This window comes from Anabrus simplex, chromosome X, assembly GCF_040414725.1.
Source record: "Anabrus simplex isolate iqAnaSimp1 chromosome X, ASM4041472v1, whole genome shotgun sequence".
Taxonomy (NCBI): domain Eukaryota; kingdom Metazoa; phylum Arthropoda; class Insecta; order Orthoptera; family Tettigoniidae; genus Anabrus; species Anabrus simplex.
Genome location: NC_090279.1, coordinates 39,392,790 through 39,414,517, shown reverse-complemented (window position 1 = coordinate 39,414,517; position 21,728 = coordinate 39,392,790). Strand labels below are relative to the sequence as shown.

General features: G+C 38.7%; 1 protein-coding gene across 1 annotated transcript in view; it reads right to left on the bottom strand.

The window, feature by feature from the left end:
- LOC136886533 (zinc finger protein interacting with ribonucleoprotein K-like) overlaps positions 1-21,728 on the bottom strand; it is a 62,316-nt gene that overhangs the window by 14,939 nt on the left and 25,649 nt on the right. Inside the window, exon 4 of the mRNA XM_068230798.1 lies at positions 15,649-15,731. Within this exon, the coding sequence (XP_068086899.1) occupies positions 15,649-15,731 (83 nt within the window). The remainder of the gene's footprint in view (positions 1-15,648; positions 15,732-21,728) is intronic.

The window sequence follows — 21,728 nt, the reverse complement described above, 5'->3', positions numbered from 1 at the left end:
ACATTTCTAAGATCTTTGTCTAAAGACTTGACGACCTCTGTCTTTATTTCTTCCTTGATGGACTCTAAGTTTTCAACAAACTGATCCAGCATGTTTTTCAATGTGGCTTCGACTTGTGCACTAGAATCAGTAAGTTTCTTTTCGAGGCGAGTTCCAGCTTCACAGAATCGTTGCTCGATAAGGGCACTGGATTCAGTGAGCCTTTTATTAATGACTTTATCGGCCTCTGCAAACTTAGTGTTCAAGGTCCTGTGAATTTTAGAAGTTAAGTCTTCGACCTTGCTGCTTGACTCATTTAACTGCGTTTGCAGTTGTGTATTACAATTAATTATTTGAGCCTGCAATTGGGAATTAGAGTCAACTATCTATGACTGTAGTGCGGTTATTTGTGTATTCATTTGAGTCTTCAATTGGTTATTAGACTCTACCATTTGCGTATTAACTCGATCTATTTGCGTGTTCATTTTTTGCTATCTGGCTGTTAGACCTACCGATCTTAGCATTCTGATCATTAATGCTAAGCCAAAGAGCTTCGATTGCTGCAAGTAAGTTATCTATGTTTCCGGAATATTCGAATAAGTCAAGTACAACAAGTTCTTCGGGTTCGTAATAGTTGCAGTCGAATCCTGTACTCAAATTGCAATTTATTATGACTTGAATCGAACCCTGAATGTTGCGGTTATATCTATTATTACTGGCGCATCATCTATTATTATGGCACGGCTCCAAATCGAGCCCCACGTTGGGCTCAATCTATTATATATTCTATCCTCTCTGTACCAGGAAAAGGTCTTGGGTAAAGGGCATGAGTAGGACCTCAGGGAGTGGAACTTGGTTTTGGAGCCGATACAGAGCGGGATAGACTCGCAGAGCGAATAATAGATGGTTATACATTTTTTTAAACAATTTATTGATTCTTCACCCTGCAATATGATTATTGGACTCAAATCTGGCATTGGAATTAAAAGTTTAAACGTAATCTTCTCGAATTCTGTTCATGAAAATTAAATAAATATCACTGATTCCAAAGTCTTTCATATGTGAGAATTAGATTTCCACCTAAAGTCTTTCTAAATATGAGCACACACTTGTAACTGCAAATTGACATGAGAAATTAAATTTCTGTTAAAAGTTTTCAGTTTTTCAGTTTGTAAACGTTGATGTATAGCACACTAGAAAAGCCTAAAGTCTTTCTATGAGATATGAAAATTAAATTTGAAAATTAAATTAATCACAAAAGAAGAACTTCTGAGAAATTATGACAACTCTGAAATATTTGTTCACACGCGGCACTGAAGTTTCCACTGTTCAAAATTAATGAGAAAATTTTAGTCAGTTTGTTACTACTCACTTAATGAAAGAAATGTTGCTACAGATGTTGAAGGATGGACATCTAGAATGTTCCGTGGAGAATCAGGATCAGCGATGTTCCCTTAACATACCATGTTGACGTCCCCCGATGAGGTGATGATAGCTGGGACTGGATCGTGTAGAATTGCAGCTCGTTAAGGTAATTTTGAGCACACGGAAAATTCACTTGGTGCGAGTAGTTATCACTGACACTGTCATTTACTGTTGAACACAGTTTATGGTGTAATTGAACTTTAAGACGTTAAATGAATAATCACAGTCCTTTCTGTATGAAATGCTATTAAAAGTCGTTACTGAAAACGTCCATAATGACACAGTTCACACTTGAAAAAGCACAGTCTATAATCACAGTCTTTGAACACGGTCATTAAGTCACTAAGGATTATTTTCTGATTATCTTGTTATTATAACGTCATATTACCTCAGAAAAAGTTCTTAGTATTCACCCAGTTTACTACTGTAAGTTGTATACTAATATGGCATGAACACTATACGAATAAAAAAACACAGTTCGATGCTCGAAAAGAAATGAGTTCTGGTAATTCTACACATTAGTTACTGTTCATGGTAGAAGGTCAATATCATGTGAGGTAAACTAAGTCTACACGTAATGATATATTCTGTGAACGTCAAATATTTGGGATTTGCACTTCAATAAATTCACTCGTATTATATTCTCAAATGTCTCTAGAATTAGACCGTAGTCGCGACGTGATATACTAAATACAGTGCGACGTCTTTTATAATTTTGTCGGCAATATAACTTCGTATTCCGGAAACGCGACGGCAAGTACTTTCACCGTGACTGCGCGGACATACTGTACGAGTGTCGGTCGCTCCTCTGTCTCACTCACACACATCTGTGTACTCGTCCTTGTACTGCTCTGCTCTGATTGTTAGCCTTCACATATATACTGGCGCTGGGAGGGGTGGTATCTCTTGGCCATGTGACCGTGAGTGCGTAATTTTCTTAGACTTTATAAATTATTATAACTCAACAACCATGGGATGGATTAATTTGAAATTCACAGGGATTAACTTTTATGACGTCCGCTACAATTCAGCGTTTGTCCCGTTGAAATTGGTTCAGGCGTTGAAAAGCTTGCGAAAAGAAAATTATTTTCGAGAAATATCTGTAGGGGAGGTGAACTTCGAACGACAGGTGACGTCACTTGACTCCGCCTAGTGCACTCGTGGAGTCTGGCACATGCTGGAACATTCCTTTACTTAGATGTTCGTACGTCGGACGGATATTTTATGCTGGAATGACGTTTCTTTCGATTGATATGGACCAGGACCTAGGCTTTGCTGGTACAATATATATATATAAACAGCATTTTTTATGTAGCGTAAACTTGTCAGTGATAGAGAGTTTAGTGATAACATGAAACAGTAATGACAAAAATAAATATATATACAAGTATTAATATAGTGAAAACTTACGTACTTATCTAGACTGCCGATGTTAAGTCCGTTGTCACCAAACACTATTCCAGGACTGCGGTCATGGAAAGTTTTTGGTGAGCACGCTGCGCGTGGAGAGGGGAGGGCAAGAATGGGAGGGGCCTTGTAGAGCGATGTGGATCTCTCCTATTGGATGATTAAATCGAGTATACTGTACAGCGGAGAAGGGAGAGAGAAGTAGGGCGGAGCGGCTGGAGCGCTGTGGAACCTTCCATCAACATTGGAGAGGGGAGGGAGGTTATTGACCTACTTCATGTTAAATGTACATTTATGTACTATGGATGAATGCAAATTAATAACTTAGGTGAATAAAGTAAGGAACGGTATTCTTCTTCTTATTATTATAAACGCAATTTAATGAGTAGATGTTGCCAGATATTATGTGAGTAGAGCGAATAGGGGAGATTATTTAAATGTAAATGCTCATTCAGGTTATTAACATTAGCATTTTTTGCGACGTAAACATCTATTGCTTCTTTTATATTCAAAGATTTACTTTTATTTTCGAAGTGTAACATTTTTAGATCGGTTGTGATGTCTGTGAAATGGTGTGAACAGTCGTAGATGTGCTCCCCGAAGGCTGAATGCCGATTATATCTGATCGCGTATTTGTGTTCTTTGTATCTTGTACTGAAATTACATTTTGTTTGACCTATATATGTTGCGTTGCAGTTAGGTTCTTGGCACTTGAGTTCATATATTCCTGACTTTGAGAAAGGGTCCTTTTTGTTTAGGTTGCACCTGCTGATGTGTCTCTTTAGTGTGTTATTCGTTCGAAAGGCTACTTTACACCTTGTTTCTTGAAAATGTTAGCTACTTTATTATATATGCATATGACGTCATCCACGTATCTGCTCCAATGTAAGATTCCTTTCGAAAGCTGGCCCATTAAGAAGATGTTTTCGAAGTTATTCAGAAAAATGTTTGCTATTATACCTGATAACGGTGAGCCCATGGCTAACCCTTCTTTTTGGCAATATATTTTGTTGTTGAATGCAAAGCAATTTTGGTGTAGTGTTGTTCTAAGAAGGTTAATAACTTCTTTGGTTTCTTGTAGAGAGGTGTTTTCTTTAAGAAGTTTTTCGATAATTTTAATGGCATCTATTGGTATGTTGGTGTACATGTTAGTGATGTCAAAGGATATCATACGTGTGCTCTCTGTTATTTAAGTTTATTTAGGTCTTTAAGTAGTTCTAGGCTGTTTTTAATTGATCTGTCTCCTTTAAGTGAAATTTTCTCTTTTAGAATTAGGTTCAGTTGTTTGCTAAAATTGTAACTTGGCGCATCTCTAAAATTTACTAGTAGTCTAATGGGACACGGCTCTTTGTGTATTTTGGGCAGGGCTCTTAGTGTGGGGAGTTTAGGATTTTTGATGGTGAGGCTTTCTTTTCATTGGTTTGTGAAAACGAAGACCGTTTTCTTGATAGCTTGCTTTATTTGTAGGGTCGCGTTGCAGTTCTTGAATACCGCTGTTGTTGATAAATACTATCGTTTTTTCTATGTAATCGTCTTCCTTCATTATGTGTTACCTTTATCCGCTTTCGTGATGATAAGGTTGTCGTTTTTAATTTTGTTCTTAACTGTTTTCAATGCCAAGTATTGTGTGGCGTAATTCGGTTGTTTGGTGAAATTTTCAGGTGCAATTATTTTTATGGCTTCGTAGGTGGCTACGTTTTTTACTATTTCTCTTTGTGGAGAGGGTATTTTGTTGCAAGCAATTTCTAAGTTAGTGATGAGCTGTTTTATGTTGTTTTCGTTATGACGTTCCTGGCAGTTGAATTTGAGACCTTTCTCTAGCAGATTTATTTCATTCTTTGGAAAGGTAGTGTCTGATCTGTTAATTCATCTAGGGTGAAAATTCGCGAGTTTGTTGTGCTTAGCGTTTTCTGGATTTTTCTGTTTAATCATTAGGTTACGTATTTTATTGTCAATGACCTTCTGTTTCTGGATTGCTTCTTTTTTAATGTAATCGTGTAAAAAGTTGAAGTAGGACGTCCATTGTGTGTGGTGCCGGAAGTAGCTTAAGTTTAAACGGATGTGTAGAATTTGTTTATTGATTTCCTGTTTCTTTATGTACGCGAATTTGAGTTCGTTTCTGATCCATAGTAATTGTGACTGAGATGTTGATATTTTAGCCGAAGTTGTTGTGGGTTTAGCTTTTATGGGCATGTACTTAGGAACGAGCTTCAATTCTGGACATTTATTATTGAAAGTAATTGATTTGTCAATATTCATGATTTTGATTTTAAGTGATTTGAGGTTGTTGGCTTCGTAATTTGCCTGACTGGCCGAATTAAGTGATTTGATAGAATATGAGGATGATCTTGTAGAACGAAACATGTCATTCTTTGTATGTTAGTGTGTATTTTACAGGTATGTTCATAGTGTTATAATTTACATTGTATTTGCTGTGTGTTTGACAGACTGAAAAGCCTTTGTTACATTTAATTGGCGAAACTACTTCGTCAAATTATCTATCTAGGAATCTCCGTATCTCCCAATCCCAAACCCCGCCGCTGTTGAAGGACCAATGTAGAAATTTGACGTCACCGAAATCCAGGCTATGCTGACGGAAATGAAACCAGGGAAAGCCATCAGTCCCGCTTATCTTCCGGCAGAGTTTTGTTTCTCTCAATGGGGGGGATGTAGCAGTGTGGCTAAAGCAAGCTTTCCAATCATTAAATCAAAAAAAGGTCCAAACCAACAAATTGGTAATGGAGTATCCATTCAAAAATAAGGGATGCCCTGCGATTTCAAATTACCGCCAATCATGCTTTTGAACCACGTAATGACAGATTTCAAACAAATCTTCCACAAAAGGATTAGCGATTTAGCCCAACATACAACAGGCCAAACTGGATTTTTGTAAAACTGTGGCGCAACAGGAGCAACCCACGCTGCATGGCTATTATTTGAGAAACAGTGTGAAAACAATAACAGGCTTCATCACGACTTTCTGTACCCTGAGAAGAACTTCCATCGGGTACCTCATAAGCTTATCAGTCAGCGCTATAAGAACATGGCATTCCAGAGCATCTTACTGAGAGGGTATAATTGCTCTCCGAAGAACCAAGGAGTTATGTTCAAGCTGCCGCAGTAGCGTCTGATGACTTCCGCATAATTGCAGAATTCCACCAAGGCCATGCCTTATCACTACTGCTGTTCATTCTTGTGACTGACACCATTACATCAGACATGCACAGTCCAATACCATGGACATTTCTCTATGCAAATGATATAATTCTGGCTGCAGACAATAGGCGCCGAAAAGAAGAGTGGAACAATCGACTTAAGCAATATGTACCACGCTTCAACAAAAAGAAGACAGAATACCTGACATTACATCGTCGAGAAGTTGGAGCAATGCATGTTGACAGTGAATGTATAGCACGAGTATCTTGGTTCCACAATCTCTGATGAAGGCCGACTTTACTGAAGAGGTCAACTTACGGATAAACAAAGCCTGGCCGAATTTGAGAATGAAAACGTGCGCCCTTGCGATGCTCAGATGAAGGACCATCTGAAATCTAAGATCTACTGAACTGTTATTCATTGTGTGGTTTTCTACAGCAATGAATGCTGGCCAGCTAAAGAGGAGGTACAGTGCCAAATAAGCATCATGGATACAATGATGCTTAGGTGGAAGGCTGGCATAACTAGAGCTGGATCACATTTCAAATGATGTTTTAAGAAAATATTTAGGTATTGCACTGATCCAGAAGAAAATTGAGGAAAGGCCTGTGCACTGGTTTGGGCATGATTGCAGAGGACAATATATTGGGACAGTCAGAATATACACAGATAGTCGGTGAAAAGAGGTGCAAGGGACGAACAAGAGAGCATAAGACAGATAAAGTGCACAACGACCTGAAAGCTGTGAGACTACATACAAACATGGCCCGAGACTGAACTGACAGGAGACAATGAACCACAACAATGGACCAGGCAGGACTAACACTAAAGAAGCAGACTGATGAATATTCTGTTATGAAAATGGGATACAATGGATATTTTACATATCCTGTCCTTTAACTTCCTGTGTCTCAATTCTCTCTCCTAAAGCCTTTGTCCTATACCAATAAAGCATTATTTTTGCAAAACAGTATTTGAAGGACAGAACGCTTCTGAATTTCATGTTTAAGTAACTACTAAAAATGCATTATAAATAAAAATATATAACTCAACAAAATAAAAATTTCAGGATTATCTGTGTTAATCGGGAGTGACAGATTGAATATCCGGTAAAATTTTACTAGTATCCACGAGTGGGGAGTTCGTAAGTGAAATCTAGCCTGAATGGAATTTTGCAATTCATATTTCTGCTTACATCAGTCGCAGATGGCAGACGACCACAATAATTGTTATTTTCACCCCGATCATGTCTATAAATATGAAAACCATGGAGGAGTTGCACAAAGTGGTCAGCTCAGGGCCATATGACACTCTACAAGAGGAAGGAAACCGCATCACAAATTATTTAACACAGGGTGATGTGTCTCTCCACAAATGGCAGGTAATCTCATCACTAATTGGTAAGATCAGAAATATGTGTCTTTGCACAAGTCAGCAATTAGGAAATGTTATGAATCTTAAAACCTCTTCTTATGTAATTCAGTACCAAATTGACACGGCAATTCTCTTAGCCATTTTAAAAGAAGTCATTTAAGTTGCTGCATGATATTTGTAGACTGTTGAAATGAGAATCAGTATAACATAGTGCCTGAGGTAAGATCAAAGTGGGAAGCAGCAGATAAGATCTGGCCGACTGAATCCTACAGAAGCATCTAAAATCTATGATATACAATGGACTAAGCTACGTAGACAATGGACTACCCTATGCCATGGAAAAAAGAATACACACAAAAGGCCTTTGCTGGTTTGAGAGTGTCTCTGCACAAGACATGTTTAGGAAGAAGAAAGCTAATATAAACTCCATCCAAAAATAGAAACATGCGTTTAGTGTGTGAAAAGTATTTATAAGCAACATTTATATGGTGATCATGATACAAGATTGTACTGTAAAGTAGCCTATTGTGTCCTATTAGTCAAGAATTACAAACAGCAAAATTTGAACCTCAAAGAGTTAACGAATTTGAGCAATTCTCAGTTGTGTGCATGGTTCTACTCTGACTAATGAGAGAGTGTAACCAGGTACTGGGTAATTCCGAGGACTGAAATGAATATTTCTTGCCGTTAGTTGTGAATGTAGAGTAGGAACATTTCAATGCATCACATAACAGATGACATGACTCTAACCACCTACAAAATCAAATAAAACTTTCAGAATTCATAATTTCCATCACAAATCATGTTTGTGAGTCAAACCTTAGACTATGGCGAGCGATTGCAGGACCTGCCGATACAAGGGCTCGGTTAAGAGCACCAATCCAAGATTATACAATTATTTTCCAGGGATTATCAAAGATCGTTTCACATGGTAGCCAGTAAAGGTAACCTACAGTTCAAAAATCACTACTGCATTAAATGTTTGAAAACAGGATATGCACTTGTGCTACTTTGTAACATCAGTGATTAAGATAACAATTTTGAAATAATATCATTACCTAATTATTTATCTAACTTTACAAGATAATAAATTCACTTACTTGAAGAATTTTGAATTTTTTAGGGAACCTGCACAAATTTGAAACTTCACTTGTAGCTGCCCATTTTATTAGTTTATACTAATTGTGTAAAAGTGTTTGCAATCAATACACTACAAGCACTTGACTAAAATGAAAAGTGGGAATTGGTGACAATCAGCAAGTGTGAGCACAACAATGGAGCAAACATAAATTCCATACCGGGTACCAAAATTTTTAATGCTTACAACAATGTGGAAGTACTGCTTGATAACTATATCTAAGATGTAGCACTATTGATCTGAACATTTCATTACTACAAAGCATTATCTGCTTATGCATCCACAAATGGAGGAATCTGACTTAACACACAAGAGAACAGAAAAGGAATCTAACCAAATAAATAATTTAAAATGACATTTTTGATTTATCGCACTAATGAACTCAGCCAGCATTATATTGATTAACTAGCAAATGTACCCGTGCTTCGCTATGGTATTCTACAATGTATACGGATATCAAAGTAAATTGCTATACATGAAGTGAATAAAAAATTTTAATTGCATGTCCCTCGGCGTTATCCGACAGAAAGCATAGGGCGGTCCGCAGACGTTGTTTCCAATGTGAAGTGCGAGTTGCAGAGTTGTGATGATAACAACAGGTCGACTTGACTGCCGCAATTCACTATGCGTAACGTCAGTCACATTTTGATGGGTAAATTTGTTTATAATCGGGAGCACCTACACATAATGATAAAGAAAACCTGGTACAGGAGTTTTTAAAAAAAAATGCATGCTCCCTTGCCTTCTGCTAGTCACATCAAGAAGGGAATTATGCATTACAGTGGTACACAGGCAATGGAGAACTACCCCACTCCTATTGCTAGTTAAATCAATCGATACTGATCTGCATGTAGGTCAGATTCCCTATCTGTTGTTTTCCTAGCCTTTTCCTAAACGATTTGAAAGAAATTGGAAATTAATTGAACATCTCCCTTGGTAAGTTATTCCAATCCCTCACTCCCCTTCCTATAAATGAATATTTGCCCCAGGTTGTCCTCTTGAATTCCAAGTTTATCTTCATATTGTGATCTTTCCTACTTTTATAACACCACTCAAATTTATTCATCTAATAATGTCATTCCACACCATCTCTCCGCTCACAGCTTGGAACATACCACTTAGTCAAGCAGCTCTTCTTCTTTCCCTCAATTCTTCCCAGCCCAAACTTTGCAACATTTTTATAACGCTACTCTTTTGTCGGAAATCACCCAGAAAAAATCGAGCTGCTTTTCTGGAATGGATTTTTTCCAGTTCTTGAATCAGGTAATCCTGGTGAGGGTCCCATACACTGGAACCATACTCTAGTTGGGGTCGTACTAGAGACATATATGCCCTCTCCTTTACATCCTTACTATAACCCCTAAACATCCTCATAACCATGTACAGAGATCTGTACATTTATTTACAATCCCATGTATGTGATTACCCCAATGAAGATCTTTCCTATCGTCGCCATAAGACCTATCTGTGTCGGTGCGACGTAGAGCCCCTAGCAAAAACAAAAGAAGATCTTTCCTTATATTAACACCTAGATACTTACAATGATCCCCAAAAGGAACTTTCACCCCATCAACGCAGTAATTAAAACAGAGAGAACTTTCCCTATTTGTGAAACTCACAACCTGACTTTTAACCACGTTTACTAACATACCATTGCCTGCTGTCCATCTCACAACATTTTTGAGGTCACGTTGCAGTTGCTCACAATCTTGTAACTTATTTATTACTCTATACAGAATAACATCATCTGCAAAAAGCCTTACCTCTGATTCCACTGCTTTAATCGTATCATTTATATATATAAGAAAACATAAAGGTCCAATAATAATGACTTGAGGAAATCCCCTCTTAATTATTACAGGGTCACATAAAGCTTCACCTACTCTTAATTATATGAGATCTGTTTTCTAGAAATATAGCAACTCATTCAGTCACTCTTTTGTCTAGTCCAATTGCACTCATTTTTTCCAGTAGTCTACCATGATCCACCCTATCAAATGCTTTAGACAGGTCAATCGCGATACAGTCTATTTGACCTCCTGAATCCAAGATATCTGGAATACTACAAGTTGAGCTTCAGTGGAATAACCTTTCTTAAAACCGACCTGCCTTCTAATGAACCAGTTATTAATTTTACAAACATGTCTAATATAATCAGAAAGAATGCCTTCCCAAAGCTTACATACAATGCATGTCAAACTTACTGGCCTGTAATTTTCAGCTTTATGTCTATCACCCTCCTTTCCTTTACACACAGGCACTACTATAGCAACTCTCCACTCATCTGGTATAGCTCCTCCAACCAAACAATAATCAAATAAGTACTTCAGATATGGTACTATATCTCAACCCATTGTCTTTAGTATATCCCCAGAAATCTTATCAATTCCAGCTGCTTTTCTATTTTTTCAACTTTTGTATCTTATTGTAAATGTCATTGTTATCATATCTAAATTTTAATACTTCTTTAGCCTTAGTCTCCTTCTTTATTTGGACATTATCCTTGTAACCAACAATCTTTACATACTGCTGACTGAATACTTCTGCCTTTTGAAGATCCTCACTTACACACTCCCCTTGTTCATTAATTATTTCTGGAATGTCCTTCTTGGAACCTGTTTCTGCCTTAAAATACCTATACAAACCCTTCCATTTTTCACTAAAATTTGTATGACTGCCAATTATGTTTGCCATCATGTTATCCTTGGCTGCCTTCAATTTTCTAGTAAGTTCCTTCCATTTCTCCTTACTTCCACAGCCATTCCTAGCTCTATTTCATCGATATGGGGAGTACTGATTACAACAGCAAACGCCCTCCTGCTGAGAGTCACTACTGATTTATAAAGTATTAATTACAATGTAAGACACACCCCTTTCTAGATCACCACAAATCGACTTAAATTAATAAATGTAGATCGACATACAGAAGTATATGCACGTTCACCTTCAGTTACAGAATGACTGCTGCTAAACGGTGTATTCATATTGGAAAAACGGATTGTATTAAAAGATGATTCTGGATTCATTTAGCTATCTAAATGGCTGGCCCTATGATATTTCCTCGTATCTCATCTATTAAAGGCAAGATTATTTTAGAATCATTCAATAGGGCGAAATTTGTGTAAGGTTTTCACACAGTGAATTACTTTTCACATATGCGACAGGTTCAAACATAGAATTTGGCTGGGTGGGCCAATATTCATGTACAATTTGATGATCCCATCTTTCCTATAAGTGACTCAAATCATCAATTATACGTGTACAAAGAGCAAAATTTAGGTAAATCCAGAAATAGAGACAAATTTAACATAAGGGATAGAGATACAACAAAAAGTCATAGGACCAAAGTTGTAGATCACTCCAAATTGAACGGAGATTGTGCCATCCGTTTTGTGATACGACTTACCGTTTAGCCACCAAATACTTCAAAAGGAAGGTCTGCACCAACATAAAATTGCCTCCTTATTCCGATATTTTTGGGGGGTTAAAAAAATATTTTTTTTAAACATCTCGTAAAATTTCCATCGGTTACAGGCAAAGAGTTATAATTTTGCCAAATTTCTATTTTCTAACTCATCTGGGAGGTTGTGCTGCCATCTTGATATGGGGGAGCGGGTTAAACATTAGGACTTTCAGGAAACATTTAAGCTCATGAAACCTATAGTTTATCGTTCAGGATAAATATCACCGACTGTGTCCCTATGCAGATTTGAAAATCCCAACGTGTCCCTCTCAGAGAATTTTGAGAATTTTAGATTTTTCTAGGGATCCTGAAGTCATCAGTTTGTCTGCTACCAAGTTTTAAGTTTTTACGATGCCTAGAATGGTCTCATTAATTCACGTCTGTTTTCATTTTTATGCCTTAATTTATATATGTATAGTACAGTATATATAGATCGCGCCAAACTGACTTCAATTTATTAATATGGATTATATATTTCAGCCACTTCCGAAGTGGTTCTAGGGGCGTCTTACTCCCACAGTATGTTTTCCAGGTAGAAAGTCATACTTGAAAGTCATACTGGAACATACACACATCTATTATCTTGGGCATTCTTGACCATTTATTCTTTCACCCTTTCTCAGCCTCTATGCCAAAGGGGGGCATTTTTGAAACTGGACTTTAAAAATCTGGAATGTTACTATTCATCTCAGCGACCTGGAAATCTATGGAATAGGCAGTATATTCAATTATTATTATATCTCACTTCCCCCAAGAGGTGGTTAAACATTGAGTTTAAAAAATCGGGAGTGTTGCTATTCATCTCAGCGACCCCGAAAACTATGGCTTCGACACTATTTTCAATTATTTTAAAATCTGAATCCCCTCACCCCCACCAGAAAGGGGGATGAACTTGGACTTATAAAATATCCGGAGTCTCACCATTCATCTCAACGACACAGACAACTATGGAGTCAACATTATTTTCCTTTATTTTTATATATCACTCTCCAATTGCCACCCACCACGAAGGGGGCTGAACTTTAAAAAATTCCGGGGTGCCATTATTCTTCTCAGCGACCCCGAAAAGTATGGATTCGACACTAATTTCGATTATTTTATATCACAACCCCTTCGCGCCCCCCACTGCCCGTAAGGGTTCCTGGGGTGTCCTACCCCCACGTGGTTTGTCTCCTGATACTAACATTTTGAAGTGTACAATTCACCTCGGCAAAATCGAAAACTATGTATTCGACACTATTTTTGATTAATTTTATATATCACTCCCCCCTCGCTCCCGATCCCAAAGGGGGATGAACTTCGGCTTATAAATAACCGGAGTCTCACTATTCATCTCAGCGACCCTGACAACTATGGATTTGACACTTTCAATTATTTTTATATATCACTCTCCCATCTCCTGTCCGACTCGTTGGCTGAATGGTCAGCGTACTGGCCTTCGGTTCAGAGGGTCCCGGGTTCGATTCCCGGCCGGGTCGGGGATTTTAATCGGTTCTGATTAATTCTTCTGGCTCGGGGACTGGGTGTATATGTCCGTCCCAACACTCTCCTCATCATATTCAGACAACACATTACACTACCAACCACCACAGAAACACGCAATAGTGCTTACATCCCTCCATAGAGGGTTGGCGTCAGGAAGGGCATCCGGCCGTAAAAACAGGGCCAAATCCACATGTGCGACGCAGTTCGCACCCGCGACCCCACAGGTGTGGGAAAAAGCGGCAGGAAAAGAAGAAAAAGAAGAAGACTCTCCCATCTCCTCCACTATGATGGGGGCTCAAATTGGACTTTAAAAATTTCCGGAGTGTCACTATTCACCTCAGCAACCCCCAAAAATATGGATTTGACTCTACATTTGATGATTTGTGTATCTCAGAACCTCGCCCCCTGCCCCTAATGTTTCCTGGGGTGTATTACCCCCACGTGGTTTGTCTCCTGATACTAAAAATCCGAAGCATACAATTAACCTCGGCGAACCCGAAAACTATACATATTCGACACTATTTTCAATTTATTTTATATATCACTCCCCCATCGCCCCCACCCCAAAAGGGGAAGAACTTATAAAATATCTGGAGTCTCACTATTCATCTCAGCGACCCCGACAACTACGCATTCGACACTCTTTTCGATTATTTTCATATAACACTCTCCCATCGCCCCCTACTACTAAGGGGGCTGAAGTTGGACTAAAAAAATTCCGGAGTGTGACTATTCATCTCAGCGACCACGAAACGTATGGATTCGACACTATTTTCATTTATTTGTATATATGACCCCCTTGCCCACCATGCCCCTATGTTAACCTGGGCTGTCTTACCCCCAAGTGGTTCGTCTCCTGATACTAAAAATCCGGAGTGTTTAATTCACCTCGACGACCCCAAAAACTATGTATTCGTCACTATTATCAATTATTTTTTACCTGACCCACTAACCCCCCAACCCTAAGGGGGCTAGAGGTGGCTTACCCCCACAGTGTTCGTCTCCAGATAGCAAAGAATAAGTTTCAAAATTTGACTGAAATTGCGCCAGTGGTTTAGGAGGAGGTGTGTCATTTACACACATACATCCATCATCAGTCCCCCCCCCCATCCAAATGGGAGCAGAAATTTGACTTTTAAAAATCGGGAGTGCCACTATTCACCTCAGCGACACCAAAAGCTATGGATTCGACACTATTTTCGATTATGTTCTTACCTGAACCCCATAACCCCTCCCCTAAGAGGGCTAGTGGTGGCTTCCCCCACAGTGCTCTCTTCAGATAGCAAATAATATATGTTCAAAATTTGATTGAAATTGCTCCAGTGGTTTAGGAGGAGATGTGTCATTTACACACATACATCCATCATCAGGCCCCCTAGCCCCCCACCCAAATGGGAGCAGAAATTTGACTTTAAAAAAATCGGGAGTGTCACTATTCACCTCAGCGACCGCATGAACTACGGATTTGACACTATTTTCGATTAATTTTTTTAACTGACCCCCCTAACCCCCCACTGCTAAGGAGGCTAGAGGTGGCTTACCCCCACAGTGCTCATCTCCGGATAGCAAATAATAAGTGTTCAAAATTTGATTCAAATTGCTCCAGTGGTTTAGGAGGAGATGTGTCATTTACATACATAAATCCATTTTTATATATAGTAAGATGACATTAAAATTATTACATTAGTTTGAAAATATTATATTGTTTACAATGTTCATCAAACTTAACCATTTTGAATTTGTAGATTTAGTTGATAACCTACAAACATGATTGTTTCTGTGTGTCACTGTTGGTATGAAAGTACACAAATACTGAGAATATCTGGGGTTAATAGCTAAAGATGGCATTTCCGATGATTAGAATGTGATGAACAAATGATGCGGTAAAAGTGAAAGGAAGAACACATTTTTCATGGTTGCTTAACGGTATTGTAAACACATGTATTTCAATAATATCTAGGTTTAGCAGAGATTATTTTTGTAGATACATATTCAATAAAACTACAGGACAGAACATTAAATACGATCTTAAAATTTCAGAAGGTTTTAAACAATTTTAACCAATAGAATTTTAAGATACTAGTGTGTAAATGTAACCTTGTAAAGAAAGGATTAAACTGATGAAAATGGGCAGTTTTTGGAGATAAACCAACTGCTACTGGACACAACTGAGAATAGGTACAACATATTCCATATTGTATAGGATCTGGAGTGTACGTACTTTGTTTCTGCTTTGATGTATGGCAACAACTGATCATCAGTATGTTCTTCTATGAATATTTCCTCCTTAATATCATTGGACGTCTGTAAGTAACAAATAAGAAAAGTAAAGGAATAAAAATATATAAGCCTAAACAATAAACAGCTGAGAAAATAAATTTCATAGTGGCAAAAAAGAGTATAATTTATTTATTTCCCATTTAAAATATATAAGAATGGAAAGGAACAATCAAATCAAAATCACTTTAAATGCAAAAGAGGTGTCTACCTTGGTGGCAAATGGTACACAAAAATACATTGTCAAGCACTAAATTTTAAATGTACAGAGAAGAAGACAATTTCACACAATTCAGATTATACAATTTACACATTTTTTTTATTAAACACAAAGCTCATCCTTAATAAATTTATATTATTTACAAAATTCTACTTATAATATTGTCTGTATTTACAAACATAATCAACTCATATATAACATGTGGAATTACTTCAAATAATACTTTACAACAGTTATTGGATTAAAATTTACATTACATTAATTTTTTTACCCTCTTTGGAACGTAACTTGCATAATAACCTGCTGTGTCTTAACCTGAGTCCCTTTTGCCACTGCTTCTTGGACAACTGATAAGAGAGAAAAGAACATGAAAAGGAACACACTGGAGGATAGCAGTACACAAGGTAGCATAGAAAAGGAGGAACATTTGTAAATATGTAAATTTAAATTTGCCTACTTATTTGTGAAATTCAGCAGAGTATATGTACACATACATATGGGGATGGAAGCCGTGTATGTGTACATGTACAATTTAAGGAAAATAATAATAATAATATTAATAATAATAATAATAATAATAATAATAATAATAATAATAATAATAATTGTTACCGTGTTTTAGCGGTAGGTAGAGGTGAAAGAAGGTGCGGGTGTGAACGGGTCTCAAGCTACGAAAGTAAAATTAAGTTAAAATTTAACAAGGTTATATTTTCTTTTCAAAAACAAAGAAATAACAAGCATGGCAGGTACAAAGTAGCAAGTCAAAAGGGTAGTTACAATATTTACAGGATTTGGGCTTCGCGCCCTGACTTCACAATGCTTGGGCAATCAGCTCAGTTTTACCCCCAAACACAAGTTTCAACAGAGGGGCAGAAAACCCCATTCATGCCTAGGAGCCCTTGCTCCAAATTACACTGAAAAGCCTCCACGAGGCATACAACACTCAATTTTCAAAAAGGAGCCACTCGCTCTCAACTTTAAGCCTCTCAAAAGGCCACACCAAACTCCACCTTCAAGTTGTCCTCACTGGACATAGACACAGGGGTAAAATACCCAACCTACTGAGGTCTATTAAATGAAAAGGGGTAATTACATGACCTCTAAAATAACAATCTGAGAGGAGGCGATCTGCACTCCTAATACACTTGTTTTTAAAACCTAATCTGGCTCTAGGCCACTAATGCAAGGGCTAATCCCATACTACAGAGGTGACTTTAGAAAAGAGCAATTTGTTTTACGTTAACGAAGAATAGGTTGAGAAAATAAGTTCACCTCAAAACAATATGAGTGGGAGCTTGAGAGGGTTAGCACTCTCTATCCCAATATGCAGCTTTAAAAGAGAATAGATGAAAAGAGTAGTTACATTTTAGGAAAAGGTTACATAGTGGAAACGCTTCAAACCCGCCCCGAGAGTTAAACTGCCGACCTAGCAAGAAAAGAAGTTATTAAGAGGCCATTACCTGGTGTTGAACAGCTGGAGAAGAAAGAGGCGCTTCCCGCCCCCTGCTATGTACTTTACACACTGAAAGATGGAACAGAAGTGGCCCGGAGACCCAAAAATCAGCAGTTTATATCCTCTCGCGGAAGGTTCGAGGCATTAGGGGAATGAAAACACCCTCCCACAAGAACTTTATTGGGTAGGATACAGCAACATATTCAAGTTGGGGGAAGATAGATCCGATTGGTCGGAAATTAATAAAAGAAATTCGGGATTGGCTAAATACAAAACAAGGGGAAAGAGAGGGGTATACAGCCAACTTAAACAATAACAGAAAGAAATTTAACAAGAACCAAACTTTTGAAATAAAAATTTCTCCCAAAATAGTTCTTTCACTCCGCACTAGGGTGCACTATTGTTGATCTTCAGTAGTGTCCTCTAGAAGATAAAGTTCACACTTCTTACTACAAGCAAAACAAAAATACGTCGAAAATGACACAGTTCAAAAACTCCAAAATTTCCAGGTAGTGACATCTTCTGAGAAACTTGAAAATTAATACCGTCAATAAAGTTCAGACTTCCTCCAGCAGAGGAGTTTCAATTGGCGCACATTTTAAATTAGCGGCGTGGAGGTGCACCGCCCGGTACAATAATAATAATAATTGTTACGGGGATACCGTGGTATACAGAATTGAAATAAAGTGCGGGCATGAATGGGCGGATATATGAAAATCGATAGATTAATTTAAACTCTTAAAGTTGGCAACATTATTTTGGCCATTTAATTTCTTTTCCTGACCCCTCTCTTTTTCCAAATCTTAAATATTCACACTTTGCTGAGCAAATAACAATAGACTAGCAACGAGGCTAGCCCGTAATCTTGTGTGACAAAATTGGAAAAAAGAACAACTATTTACAACATGAGCTTGAAGCACAGCTGCTCCTTTTCAATCAACAGTCAAGGAGACAGCTCTCCCAATTGCTTTTACACCATCAGTAAGAGCATATTTGCTCAACAAATCTAGGTAGGAGACTACTATCCACACATTACACCATTACAGCCTAACTAGACACCATTCAACCTTTACATCAATAACTTTACTAGGAAGAGCACCCTTGCTCCATGAATTTACACCTAAGGATCCCTCTACGAAAATTCACACTTTCAAGGACTATCAAAGGCACACACTACATTTAACAAAGCCAACCGCTTCCACCGATACCAGAGTTTCAACAAGCAGCACACCGTCCGACACATTATCACTCAGTAGCAGTGCCTGCTGCGCTTCCAGTGCCCTATATGGACACCCCCCTTGGACATTTTGCGGAACAACTCATCGGGGAAGGCGCCCGCCTTCCACGACCCACAGCGGCTCCACCGGTCTTCGTACCCAGAAAGGCATCTCCTCTCATGGACCAGGTAATCAACGATATGCAGGCAACGGGACTCTTGGAACGACAGGAGATCACTAACGCTCACCCTTTATTTCTCGTCACTAAGCCTGACCGCTCCGCACGAGTCATACACGACTTGTCACGATGGACACAGTATTATAATATTCCAAAGTTCTCTCTTCACAGCCCTGCACGGGCACTTCAACGTATACCTCCCTTTTCACTCATGATAAAAGTGGATTTAAAATCCGGATTTTACCAAGTGCCTCTTCACTACCACCACCGAAGTTTCTACGGTGTATATTACCGAGGACAGTCATATGCCATGACGCGTCTCCCGATGGGGCACACGCTAGCCCCATCTATTATGCAAAGGTGGGCAATAGCGGTCTCCGAGATACTGAAGGCACAGTTTAACGTTGACACTATCTTCTATTTAGATGATTGGCTGATCTACGGCAACGAGATCCTTGTGGACGATATAATAATGTACTTGGAATGGGTATTAGGAATTACGCTCAACAAACAGAAATCACATCTCCAGCCAATGAATGAACTCACCTTCCTCGGCGTGGTTATCAACACCAATAGGCAGACTCTTCAACTGACGCAGGATGTGCAGAGAAGAGTGACTTCCTACTTGACAGTGCTCCCAAGAGTGCAAACGGATGACCTCGCACGCATTGCCGGGTATTTGGCTTGGCTATGCTATGTCATGTCATGGCCTCTATTTCCAGTGCGACATATTCTATCAAGAGAATGGTACTGGCCACAACAATTATTCAATCCAGTAACTCTTGCAAGTGTTCGTTCTGTGCGTGTGAATAACCATGTAATTAGTGTTTATGCGGACGCCACTCCGCACAGTATAGCTTACTTTTTGCCTCAATTGAACTTGGCTCGGGCCCAACATTTCCAAGTGCCAACCAGGATTAATGTAGCTGAAACAGCGGCGACCCTGTACGCCGCAAGCACAGTAGTAGACCATATCCTTGAAAGGAACTTGATTTGTGATGAACTTAAGGTTTTTGTAGACTCTACCGTTGCAATGTATACACTTAGAACAGGTAGAGGACCCCTTTTGTACATGTATACCTGTGTTTTACCTATGTATATCTTGCTCAACTGTCTGATAATTTTAATATGAAATAAATGGAGTTAAACAGGGGTAACAAGTACCCATTCTACAACGCCTATGGTTAAAAAAGGTTAATTTACTGGTCCATAAACCAAACAGGTAAGGAGGCGAACTCTCGATCTCCTAGAATTTTACATTACATGCATAAAACCATATTTGAGCTTACGGCCCGACGTTACAGAGGCTAAGCCTATATTACGGAGGTGACTAGGAGAAAAATGTTCAAGTTACAGAATTTACAAAACAGGAAAGGTCACAAAATCATAGTCACCTTACAATCACGTTGAGAGGGAACACAAGAGGGTACACCACGTTCTGTTCCCTGATTTCGGTTAAGTTGAAATTTCCATTTTTAGAAAATGAAGTTACATTACTAAATATATGAAACCTTCCCCTGGAGCTAGCTTTGGAAGACCACTTGATTTTAAGCAGGATCTTCCATCACCTTAAGCTGGTGGACCTCTTGAAGTGGTATAAAAGTTATAGTAGAGGGAAAGCTCCAGAAAACTCTGGGCTAAGACTAGACACACCCCCAATTCTTATAGGATAATCCAATAAACACCAGGAAATTTTGATTGGTAGAAAGTTATACACAATTTTTCATTGGCCAACATCCTAAGTTGGCAGGAAGAGATAGAAGTGTTAAAAAAATGTGAACATGAAAAAACAAAAGAGAACATTCTAGTTTAGGAAACCTTCACATACAAAACGTATCAAAAATTTTAATAGTTCATCTTCACATCAGAGGGCACATCGTAAAGTTTATAGTAGAGACATCTGTTGAGAAATGTTCAAACTTCTTGTAATAGTTGTTTCAAACTTTACTTTAACGAGGGCCTTAGCGAAGGCACCTAAATTAAATAAACCGGGCAGATGGACCTCCGGTACGGACCTCCCCACAAACGTCCTCCCTCAGGTGACACGTTTTAGAAAATTTTGCTTTTGGAAAAATTTGAAATTGGAGTTGGTATTCGGAAAATTTGTTGATGAAAGTTCATTTGTAAGTAATTATGTCGAATACAAGTCTTGAAGTCTTCCTGAAGCCATAAAAGTCCGAGATGCACAGTTCACGATTGACAACAAGAGCGGCTGCCAATGCCGATACCTGGGTAGGGTCCCCCGAATCGCCAAGTACCCTCAGATAAATCTCTCCCGCTACCTTGAGAAGGTTAGATGCACCCAAGGCCAGATATTGAGACACTGCTCTGAAATAATGTAGACAGTAGTGTTACCGCACCTCAGCCCTTTGCCGGCAAGGATGGTACTCAAGTATGCAGTCATGAAGGAGACTGGGCCAGAGCGGGGTGGGCCCTTACCCCATGCCAGCATCACTCGCCAGATGTAACTCGGACGCAGATTGCAGAGAGGGCATTGAAAGAGTAATTAACTTGGTGACAGAGATTGTTCTTATGGACAGTGAGAGTATGTTTATTTTTAAGCTGCAGGTTCAGATGAGGTGGGCGGCATCGATGATGAGTGTGTGGAATGCAAGCTAGGTTTTGGAGGCGGGGGGAAGGTAATCGCAGCTGAGCAACGGAGGAAAAAGAATTATTTTAGAGAGAAAGGTTTGTACACAGGTGGAACAAGAAAACGTAATACACAAGCGGCATATTAGTGGGGCAGAAGGTCTCCACTTTCCAACTTAAACTTTTAAGTCTCTGAGCTGTTAAGGAAAGGAATATAACTACTTCCTCACTGTCATAACTTAGTGGCCTATATTGCAAACAAAGAGATTTTACAGGTTTTATCTGAGAGAGGTGCACTCTAATAATCTTTCAGTGGCTGGGTTGCTCACCAAAAGAGTGACCAGTGTTAAGAAATCCAAAAGAATGC